General features: G+C 41.7%; 1 protein-coding gene across 1 annotated transcript; it reads right to left on the reverse strand.

Annotated features, from left to right (window-relative positions):
* Positions 1-1,887: 1,887 nt before the first annotated feature.
* LOC306858131 (junctional adhesion molecule-like) lies at positions 1,888-6,698 on the reverse strand (the record flags this gene model as incomplete). Its single annotated transcript, XM_079398528.1, has 3 exons — positions 1,888-2,246; positions 2,381-2,725; positions 6,614-6,698. 3 exons carry the CDS (start codon positions 6,696-6,698, stop codon positions 1,888-1,890), a joined length of 789 nt encoding a protein of 262 aa, XP_079254654.1.
* Positions 6,699-12,415: the final 5,717 nt, after the last annotated feature.

Here is a 12,415-nt window from a genome sequence, read left to right on the forward strand (position 1 = left end):
TGTGACGAATCTGTAGAGGTCCAACATCTGCTGGAAACTCGGGTAAAACTATTAGCGTGCACGCGCATGTCCCCAGTTAACACGATCCCCAGTTGATCCATAACACCGGCAGTGACGCTTCTGTGACGCAACTGTCATCTGAGCGGGGCGTAACTTAGCGATCTGCTTTATCCATAAAAAACTGTTTTTTTTTTTCTTCTACATTTTTTATATGTGTGTGTGTGTATTGTGTGGGGAATGTTCAGAGTCAGAATCGGCGAATACAAGTTGCAACACATCCTCACGGTACAACTTTTTATTTGCTATTTGGCGATTGTCTCTCACAATAATACGTGAAAATCCACAGGAGATCCAGAGTTGTCCAAATTGAAGTTTTATTTGTAATCAGCTGATCCATATTTATGCCTCCTAAACTGAGAAACTTTGCACTTTGAGAATGATCTGTTTAAGCACACGTTTCCTCACAATGATAGTTCAACAGATCAAATCAACAGGAAGTAAAATGGCAAATAATTTTATAGATCCCTTGAAAAAAAAAAAACATCCCATCTTTTAAAACCAGACTAATGTCCTATTTTTTTATTTTGTGGAAATAGAGAATGTATACTTAGCCTTATTGCAATAACAAAACTAAGCCTCACAATGGCAATATTCTGAACTGAGCTATGAAAGAAAATGGTTTGATGTTATATTTGTATAGACTTCAGTATGTAAACACAATATACAATATGCGTTCAGCACAGCATGTTCATGCAATTAAGTGCAAATGTTAAAACAAGCTGTCATGTCCTCAAAGGAATTGTTCACACATTTTGCAAGTTTTAATCATTTAAAATTAGAATCAAGGTCAACAGTTTGACTCGGCCTCAGGTCAAAATGAAATGATTTCGTTGACATCGTTGCGTTCGTCTTCTCGCGCCCGATCACATTTATTGGAATTGGGTGTTTTTCAACACGTGTTGAATTCACCAGAGTTCACTACTTTTAACATTCATACACTGATTTTCTCACACAAAAAAGGACAGATTTGCATTGTGCTAAGCAGATCTGTATATGTTCTGACGCGCAGGAAAACTTGAGCAGCGGTGCTGACAGTGGGGTGGAAGCTCATGCTGGCAGCAGTATTGTAAGTACTAATAGAAATTCAATACAATTCTTCATAATATAAAGATAGTAATTCATTTTTCATAATTAATTTTTTATGTTTTCCCAAAGGCCACTACAGTAACAATGAGCCAATACATTTTTAGACTGTGATAATTAAATGATGTTAGTTTGGACCCCTGCAAAATACAGAGATTAGACTCTATACACAGAAGACAAAGTTGGTTTCATTTATTAGTGGGGCAGATAGAACATGTACCCACTATTGTTTGTCACATCTGACTTAGTCTTTACCAATATTTAGCAATATTTAAAATACAGATGAATCTCCAACACATTACTTTCACACCTGTAGATCGATTGCTTTGTTCCGAAACTGGGATTAAAAGGATTACAATGTTGCTTTTTATTCTTGGTGCGGTTTGCTTTCACATGGCAAAGTTTGTGTTTTGTGTACATTTACTTATGTAAATGTCATTATTTCATTTTTTTTCTTCTTACGAAATTAACAACATTTCTAAAATTCAGTTTTCTCTTTGTTATTATGGGGTACTGAATTTAAATATTATAGTATCAGGCTGCAACATAACAAAACTGAAAAAGTGAAAAGGCTCCGAAAACTTTCTGAATGCACTGCGTATTTACTTTCTTAAAATTCCTTGCAGCTAGAAAAAAAAGAAGCCAAACCAAAAATGAATTCCTCTATTGTATTGACTTGAAAGAGTAAACTGGTTTGTTTACCAGTTAGTTAGTTAGCTCAATTGTGTAATGTAAGTCTATCTGTTACTCACCCATCCGCTCCAGTACTCCAGTTGCATTGGCTGAAAGGTCTCCAGCAAACACTTGACACACGTAAACTCCTTTATCCTCAGTTCTGACACTCTTCAGTCTGAGAGAGAAGTTTCCTTTGGGGATTTCAGCAGTGAAGAACTCAGCTCTGTCTCTGTATCTCTCATCTGATGAATCTGGAAAAGTCTTATTGTTTTGATAGAGCAGAACTAGAATATCTTCATTTGTTTTCTTCCATGAAACCTCTTCAAACTGTTCAGGTGGGATGTGAGAGTCTACAGAGCAATTCAGAGTGACGTCTTCACCCACAGACGCAGATATGGAGCGACTCAATCCTGATACTAGCAAACGCTCTGAAAGAATGAAATAAACAGTTACAACATCAGATATAGAGTGAATTTGATGTCCAGTATTACTTTTTTTTTAAATCATAAAAAATGATGGAACTCATGTGATCCAGACTCAAACTCATGTGATCCAGACTCACCAACATCTTTTATTTGAACCACAGTCTCGCCAGAATCCTGCTGACTGTGAACTGTACATGTGTATCGTCCCTCATCTTCAGCTCCCAGATTGTTCAGACGGAGGGAGAAGTTTCCATCTTTAATCTGATCAGTAAAGAAATGAGCTCTATCCTGATAATCCTTCTGCTGTTTCTCTGCTCGGCTCTCACCCTCCAGAAACAGATGAACCAGAGTTTCTGAGTCTGCTCTTCTCCATTCCACCTTGAGACCCTCCACTGGTAAAAGTTCATCAACATAACAGGGTAAAACCACTGAAGATCCCAGAGGGGCAACCAGAGGACCAGAGGGGCTGTGTACAGTCAACCCTAAAATATGAATAAACAATATTTATTAAATAATAAACACCAGGTTGCTCAGCATGTAACAACTATAAATACAGAAATGGCCTCTTTCTGCTGTGTAGAAATTTGCTGTACAAATTATTTTTTATAAAGAGTTCTGTATTATTAGTGCACAAAAACTATTAATTTTACCTTTGATTGAAAAGATAAAGATTGAAAACCATTTCTCTAATACACTGGTTCTTTTAGTTTACTTTTCAATGAAAAGAAAAGCAACACTCTCTGCTAGTGTTGACTCTGGCAACTATATAACTGTCACGAATCTGGTCCATGCTCTCCCTGTCAACCACCACTAGAGGTCACCCGTTCACCACAGTGACTTTTACACTCACAGCACATTGGACTCCATTTCCCACAATCCATTGCACAGATCACAGCTGTCACCATTCACACATCACACACACCTGATCACCATTTTCCAATCACCACCACACACCATATAAGCCTGGGACTTGCTCTTGCTCAGGGCCGAGTATTGTTAGCATATATCACTTGCATAGCGATAGCAACTCTACAGAGCCATTATCATAGTCTTAGTCTTGTCTTGCCTTGTTTATCTTGCCGTGTCTGACCCTGCCTTTGTTTCCTGGATTTACCCCTTTGCCTTGCCGTTTGGACTCTGGTCGCTCCCCGTTTGGATTATTGCTCTCGTCTCTGGATTCTCTCTCTGCCTTGCCCCTTTGGATACTGTTCGCTCATCGTTGACCCACGCTTGCTCCACGGATTGCTCTGTCTTGCCCTTGCCATACCTGTTTGCCCCTGTCTAACCCTGCCTGTTTTCTGACCATGTTTAGTAATAAAGCCTTGCATATGGATCTGCACGTCTCACGTCTCGTCAGCCCCGTAACAGAATACTCGGCCACACAAGGATCCAGCGGCTTTTCCAGAGGACATTGGCCAGGTATGGACACTGCACGACTGTTGTTAACCCTCGAGCAGGGTTTGAGACCGCTCGAGGAATACATACAGGAGTACTTAGACCTCGCCTATTTTTCTGATCTGCCGGACTATGCACTAATAGACTTTTTTTGTGAGGGCATTAATCAGCCGCTCAAATCTCAGTTAATCCGTGAGGGTCCCCGTGCGTCACTCAGTCAATTTATGGACTATGCTTTGCTGTGTGTGGGCTCTTTTACTGTGGGTGTCGCGGAGGAACGCGACACCGCACTCACTCACAAAATGGCGGCAGCAACAGCACCCCTTCACGTCGTCGCTGTCAAGCCAGAGTCTGCTCACGTCATGCCTGCCAAGCCAGAGTCTGCTCACGTCGTCCCTGCCAAGCCAGAGTCTGCTCACGTCGTCCCTGCCAAGCCAGAGTCTGCTCACGTCGTCCCTGCCAAGCCAGAGTCTGCTCACGTCGTCGCTGTCAAGCCAGAGTCTGCTCACGTCGTCGCTGTCAAGCCAGAGTCTGCTCACGTCGTCGCTGTCAAGCCAGAGTCTGCTCACGTCGTCGCTGTCAAGCCAGAGTCTGCTCACGTCGTCGCTGTCAAGCCAGAGTCTGCTCACGTCGTCGCTGTCAAGCCAGAGTCTGCTCACGTCGTCGCTGTCAAGCCAGAGTCTGCTCACGTCGTCGCTGTCAAGCCAGAGTCTGCTCACGTCGTCGCTGTCAAGCCAGAGTCACACCACGTCTCCGCTGTCAAGCCAGAGTCACACCACGTCACAGTGCTCCAGCCAGAGTCTGTCACACCCAAGGATTCAAGGTCGGTCCTTCGAGTTCTGATATCCAGTGTGATGGACCCACCACTGATGTCAGTGCGAGTAGCTGGCATTCCCAGGGCCTCAACCCTGTCTGTTACAGAGACTGTTCCCCTGACCTCGGTACTTCCCGTTATGGCGGTTGCCATTTTGAGTGTGTGGGCTGCACACTGTGCTCCTGAGGCCTCTCCTGTCCACGAGTCTGCTCCAGTGCCTCCAGAGGTGGCGGCTTCCGCTGCAGAACCTCCCGAAGTGGTGGCACCCGTCCCTGAACTCGCTGTCTGCCCTGTCACGGCCACGGAGGCTGTTCCTGAACTCACGGTCTGCCTTGTCACGGCCACGGAGGCCGTTCCTGACCTCACGGTCTGCCCTGTCATGGCTACGGAGGCCGTTCCTGAACTTACGGTCTGCCCTGTCACGGCCATGGAGGCCGTTCCTGAACTCACTGTCTGCCCCGTCACGGCCATGGAGGCCGTTCCTGAACTCACTGTCTGCCCTGTCACGGCCATGGAGGCCGTTCCTGAACTCACTGTCTGCCCTGTCACGGCCATGGAGACCGTTTCTGAACTCACTGTCTGCCCTGTCACGGTCATGAAGGCCGCCCCTGAACTCACTGTCTGTGAGCTCTCGCCCTGTCCTGTCACGGCCAAAGAGGCCAACTGTGAGCTCTCGCCCTGTCCTGTCACGGCTAAAGAGGCCGTCTGTGAGCTCTCGCCCTGTCCTGTCACGGCTAAAGAGGCCGTCTGTGAGCTCTCGCCCTGTCCTGTCACGGCTAAAGAGGCCGTCTGTGAGCTCTCGCCCTGTCCTGTCACGGCTAAAGAGGCCGTCTGTGAGCTCTCGCCCTGTCCTGTCACGGCTAAAGAGGCCGTCTGTGAGCTCTCGCCCTGTCCTGTCACGGCTAAAGATGCCGTCTGTGAGCTCACGCCTTGTCCTGTCACGGCTATAAACGCAGTCTATGAATCCTCGTCCTGCCCTGCCACGCCCCCTGAGATCATGAATGCTCTCCCTGTATTGTCTGTCTCTGCTCTCCCTGTGTTGTCTGTCTCTGTTTCCCCCAGATCTCAGACTCTGCCATGGTTTCCTGCCCAGTCTGCTTCCTGGCGAGGGTCTTCTGCTCAGGTCTGGTGGTCCTCTGCCCCGCCATGGTGGTCTTCTGCTCGGGTCTGGTGGTCGTCTGCTCCGCCGTGGTGGTCTTCTACTCCGGTCTGGTGGTCATCTACTCCGCCCTGGTGGGCTCCTGGTCCGTCTGCTCCGCCCTGGTGGGCTCTTGCTCTGTCCTGGTCTCCGGTTCCGCCTGGGTGTCCTGCTCTGCCGGTTCTGCCTCAGTCCCCGGTCTTCCCACTTCCTCATGGACCTGGCCCTCCGTCCCTCCCCCTGTTCCGCCTCCGCTCCACCGCCCTCCTGGACTATATAAGAGCGTCTGGAAGCCGCTCCTTGGGGGGGGGCTATGTCACGAATCTGGTCCATGCTCTCCCTGTCAACCACCACTAGAGGTCACCCGTTCACCACAGTGACTTTTACACTCACAGCACATTGGACTCCATTTCCCACAATCCATTGCACAGATCACAGCTGTCACCATTCACACATCACACACACCTGATCACCATTTTCCAATCACCACCACACACCATATAAGCCTGGGACTTGCTCTTGCTCAGGGCCGAGTATTGTTAGCATATATCACTTGCATAGCGATAGCAACTCTACAGAGCCATTATCATAGTCTTAGTCTTGTCTTGCCTTGTTTATCTTGCCGTGTCTGACCCTGCCTTTGTTTCCTGGATTTACCCCTTTGCCTTGCCGTTTGGACTCTGGTCGCTCCCCGTTTGGATTATTGCTCTCGTCTCTGGATTCTCTCTCTGCCTTGCCCCTTTGGATACTGTTCGCTCATCGTTGACCCACGCTTGCTCCACGGATTGCTCTGTCTTGCCCTTGCCATACCTGTTTGCCCCTGTCTAACCCTGCCTGTTTTCTGACCATGTTTAGTAATAAAGCCTTGCATATGGATCTGCACGTCTCACGTCTCGTCAGCCCCGTAACAATAACTAGCATATGTTAATTCTGTTGTTATTATTATTATTATTATTATCGAGGTATAGGCTCCCCTGTAGAACTATGGCAGCCCTGCATAGTTGTAAATCAGATCATACTTACCATCAGCGATCATCAATAATACTGATATCAAAACACAGTTCGGTAGGTGCATCTTCAAATGGGCAAAATCAAACAAAACGATCATGTCTTTGAACTAGGTTGATTCCAGGCAATCGCAGTCTCTTAGATTCGAAGGGTGCGTGAAAATCCCTAAACAAGTCCTATCAGTTTCACTTTCACTTTTGAATTACTCGCCAAACGGGAGGCATCACAGAGAAGGTGGATGAGCCCCAACTTATGAATCGTGTTAATCTAAATAAAAAAATAGCAGGCTCTCACTCCCAAGACTTTAATACACCCAAACACTTTAATAATGCAAGAAATTAATTTATTAAGAAAAAGACTAAATGGGCAACATACTTCAGGAGGGGGCAAGACCAAAATGAATAAGACAAATTCAGATTATAGATTCAGAATTCAGATAATAAAATTACAAAAGCTTCCTTACTGATCAAAAACAAGAGAAAACAGAATATAAAGGAAAAGCACCACCAACTTAACCAAACAGTGCTTACGACCTTTAACAATCACGACATGTACACCTCATAATAAAAAAAGTCAAACTTTAAAAGTAAAGAGAAGAAACCGCAGCAACCTCTCATAACATAAAAAAATGATAGTGGAGAGAAAATATGATATCTTGTCTTTATAGGTTGTAATTTCACAAAATGTATTATTTACAGAATTTGTTGTGGTTTAATATGCTGTATGTTTCTGTGTATTTCTGTTTTAAGAATTGTTTTGTTTCGTTATTGTTGTAGTGTTTAAATTTTCCTAGCGGGGCTGTACAGAACTACGTCATTCTGACAGGATTCTCAGAACAGCCTGATTGGAGAAAGGGGATTTAAAAAAAAAAAAACACTGGGTGGATTTTCATCATTATAGGATGGATGTGAACTCACACCTCCAACACACAATTATGTTCAAACAACTTGAAAAGTGAATTTTGCATCTGATGACTCCTTTAAGAAATAGTTCATCCAAAACTAATAATTCTGTTATCATTTACTCGCCCTCATGTCATTCCAAAATACAGACTTTGTTAGTCTCAGGGACACAAATTAAAACAATTTTAATTTTCTTAATACTAATGAAATTACAGAATAGACGTGGATAAAAAATAATCCATATGAGCAGTTTAATCCATGTCTTCTAAAGTGAACCAGTAGTTTCATATAATGAACAGATTTATTGTATTTATTTGTTTCACAGTTGATCAATGAACGTCAGATATGGTAAACACAACAGTGAAAATCATTTAGTAAAATCATTTGGAACAGTGAAAAACAACAAAAAACTACAACTTGGTCAGGTTTCTGTGTGTAACCTTAGATGAAGTTCCTGCCGATGGCTTTTGCTGTCAGGGATTGATATCATACTCAATGAGGACAGACACACAAACAGAATATATGGTATATATATCTTGATCTGTTAATAATAGATTTACAGATGTATTACATTTGTCATAGTTATATTATCCCATTTATTTGGAACAGGTCTATCTGGATAAGATGCAGTTTCACAAATCTCTTCCTCAAAATTAAACAAAAGTTAATCCTGTTTCAACAGCTTGTCTTCATGTGTCTGATTGCACACTGATGATCCAGACAGATGACCTAACAAAACGTCAGCTCAACCTGCTCATGTTCATTTTTGTGGCTGTTGTTCCTGTCGTATCTGACGGTATGTACATAGTTTGTCTTTCTATATGCTGATTCTGAAGATAAAGCTCAAAATCAATTATGTACAATTTAAAACATACAGTATCAGTGTCAAGTGTCAAGCACACGTTCCTTCTTCCATAGTGTTTAAAATCAGTAAAGATGGGCAGCTTTAGGTGTATCTCTCCTGTTTTACTCATCACCTGTTCATCACAGTTTTCAGCAGTTTTGTTGTTTGCTGATTTCTCATATATAATATAGCTTCTGATAACAAAGGACAATTTTCAAAAAGTCACTACTTTTTAATTTAATTTATCTCTCTCCATGTTCCAATTTACTTTAAATATGTAACAAAAACAATTATCTTAGTCAATTATCAAATTTATCGTCTTATATTCAGGGTCTATACTTTAACATGTCAATAATACACCTACAACAATAGATGGTGCCAAATGTGTGTAAAACGAGTGTGCCAAGAAATACATAATGCATTGTGTGCTGCAATAATGTTAGAAGATCGCGAGTGAAAGCAAAAGAAAAAGAAAAGCTTACAGCAGCATGAGTCGAGACTGTCATGTTAGCCTGATGGGACCAAACTTTTAAAATGTAAGACAGTAGCCTATAAGATTTCACTTCTACTGATAATGAAATTTTGGTAGGCTACTATGAGATAATATGAGCCTAATTCTTATATAATTCAGATGGGCTACCTGTTATTTTTATGGTATATCAAAAAGTGTATATTTTAAATGTGATTGTTTACATTCTACCAGTATTTACCATACTTTCGAAACAAAAATTAAAATAGGCAATATGAAAATAATTTAAGAATTTTTTTTTTTCTTAATAAAACCCAAGATTTGGTTTTCAAAAAGCCTTTTACAAAAGGCACATCTTGAAGGGGGGGGTCATCTTATATTCGGGTCAATACGGTATATTTATTTTTTATAGGATTATATGTCTGTCTATTAGGGATGTGCATCTCATGACTCAGGCCGATACGATACGCATCTCGATGCATAGCCAATGATACGATACATTAAAGATACATATGAAGCAGCTACCGATGCGATACGATTTCGATTTCGATTCAACACAATGCGATTCGATGCAATACAATACAATGGAGAAAATATGATCACTTTTAATGCCTTGAGACCTGTTTCATAAAACAAGTTAACCAAATAAGCCAGGCTTATTTCATTTAGTCTGACTCATTATTAAATGATTTGGTTCCATAAAGCAAATTTAACATATGCCTAGCTCAAGCTTAGTCACTGTGGCAACTTATACTGGGAAACTAACCTGGGCTGCGTTTCCCGATAACGATTGATCTTAGCGCTTAAGAGCGTTTTCTACGAGTCATTTTACGAACGTTCGTTATTGTTTCACGTGCATTTCCCAAAAATGCACTTAACACAGTCGCACGTAGCCGTGCTTTAAGTGCTACTTAGGAGTCGCTATCCGTTGGTCAAGTGCTGAAATGTCACGCGGCTCGTCATTGTTGCACATGCTGTTATAGCAATCTATCTCATTTTTGATTTCCGTTTCTTCTTCTACTTGTGTGAATGTATATTCAACTCGAATAACATAAAAAAGTCCTTTAATTTCTTCTTGAGCAAGTTTAAAAACATAAATTAACTGGAAATGTTGCACTGTAAAAACACTGTCTTGCTCCAATCTTGCATAAAACAAATTCTAACGGTCCTTGCCGGAAATGACATCAGCATCATTTTCGATATTTATATGAAACCTTAATTATTTAAGTAGAATTACTTATCAATTTCTTTATCAACAATTGCTTATCTCACATTAAAATAAATAAGCTCTTACATTTATTTTTGAAAAAGTTTAGCCTAATTGTCTTCACCTGATGTGCATTTGCTATTAGGAGAAAAATGTAAATAAGCACATACCTAGGGGTGGAGACACTAGCAAAATGGCTGAAACCAAAAAACAAAGAAAAGACATCTTTCAAAAAGAGGAAATTACTATTATTTTAGAGGAGGTGGAGCTACAAAAACATAATTTTCAGCAGGTTTAAGGGTAGTCATACAAATAAAGAAAAACAAAAAATCTGGGACGATATTGCTACAAAACTTACTGCAACAAGGGGCATTAAAAGATCAGGGAAGGAGGTCAGGAAGAAGTGGCAGGACTATTCAAGCCTAGCTAAAAGAAAAAGGGCACTGCAGAGGACAACAATTAATAAAACAGGTGGTGGGCCTAATGACGCCCCCCCTTCTTACAGCAGAAGAAGAAAAGGCACTGTCAATTCTTGGAACAACTGCCTCAGATGGGATTTGTGGTGGAATGGACCTCCGTGGAGGAGTAGGGTTGCGTCAACCTGAACCTGAGCCAGGTCCATCATGTTCACAAGAGCAATCAGGTTCTCCTCCTATTGACAGACACCTACCATCTCCCAGTCCTCCCAACAGTCCATCCATGCCCCAGCCTCTATCTTCAGTTGTTCAGGCTACAGCCACAACACCTCAGCGATTTGAGAATGTCTGTGGTTGTAGTCAGGACTTAGTACAGCTGGAGCGAGAGAAACTACATGGTCTAAAAGACATCAGACAATGTCTTAAAGAGGCCAATGAGATGAGCAACAACTTTCAGAAGCAAATCATTGAACTCAAGAAGGCCAAGCTGGCTTTGGAAGAGAGGAGACTTTCACTGGAGGAGATGAGATTTGCAAGGCCCTCCATTTCAGTGCCCATTATCTTGCCAGATGCGTCAGGTAACATTGTTCAATCATGAATAACTATATGTTTTAATATAATATGTTGTGCAACATGAAATATTATTTTCCATATGTACACTTATCACATTTTGCAATGTCTTTTGCAGATCCTGGGGGACAAACTACAAACTTGAATCAATAAAAACTGTTTACGTTCAACGTTTTGATGTTTGTTAATCCACTCAAAGCCTAAGGCTCAATGAAATACTATAAAGCAGAAGAACTCTTATTATAAGTGTTTCAAATTGAAATGGCTACATGTAGTACCTTTTTAAAATATATATATATATATATATATATGCATGCAAGCCCTATGGGCTAGTTTCACAGACAGGGCCAGGATTAGGCCATACTTCAATTAGATTTAAGTAATTTTTTTATAAATGTGCAGTAGAAAAAAACATTACTGGTGTCCATCTTGAGACGAAAAAAAAAGGCACTGATATATTTTAAGATCAGTCAGTGCAAGTGTTCTTCATTTGAAAAAGCTCAGACTTACACATGACTCCTATATCTTTACCAACTCATCTGTGGGTCAAGAGGCCCAAAACTCAAAAGGACAGTGGAGGCTGCTTGGTGACAGCGGATATCCATTGAGGCCATATCTGTTCACCCCTGTTGCTAATCCTGTCAGTAACAGTGAGGCAGATTTCAATGAGGCTCACCGTGTTGCCCGAAGTATTGTGGAGCGCACTTTAGGGAGGTGGAAGCTACGTTTTCGGGCTATTCACAAGTCCAGTGGTGGTCTTCTCTTTGTGCCACAAAAGTGCTGTGCTGTAATAACAGTAACAGCTATGTTGCACAACATTGCAGTGCGGGCAAGAGTGCCCTTGGACATCGAAGATGAAGAGGTGGAGGAAGAGAATGAAGTTGAGATGCGACTTCATGATGATCAGCCAAGACATGTTCAATACATGGCTGGGTTTCATGCACGCCAGCAAGTCATTGACACATTTTTTTGAGTTCCTCCTTTATTTGCGTCAGCACATTAAATATTTTTTGTTAAATACAACATTTGTACTACCCTTGAAATGTCCATATACAACAGTGTACTTTTTTTTATTTTTTTCATTCTAACAATTATTCATGTTCAGTTATGTCATTTTTATTTTATTACTTTATTCGTTATTATTTCTATATTGAATTGTGTAATGAGTAGAAAATATAAATGAATAAAAATATACGTACAAAAAAGAAAAATGACTTTGAAGAGTAAATTTTAGGTGCAATTTTCCAGTTGTCCAGCAGGTGCCCTCATAACTCTTGTCTCCTTACGATGCACTTAAGGCTTTACGATTACTCCAGAGCACTCGTAGATCTACGAAGATTTTCAAGTGCTACTTAAGTTACGATGCTTTTGGGAACAGACCGTAATATTAAGATCAGTCGTACGATCAT

Source organism: Barbus barbus (genome assembly GCF_936440315.1).
Source record: "Barbus barbus genome assembly, chromosome: 3".
Lineage (NCBI taxonomy): Eukaryota > Metazoa > Chordata > Actinopteri > Cypriniformes > Cyprinidae > Barbus > Barbus barbus.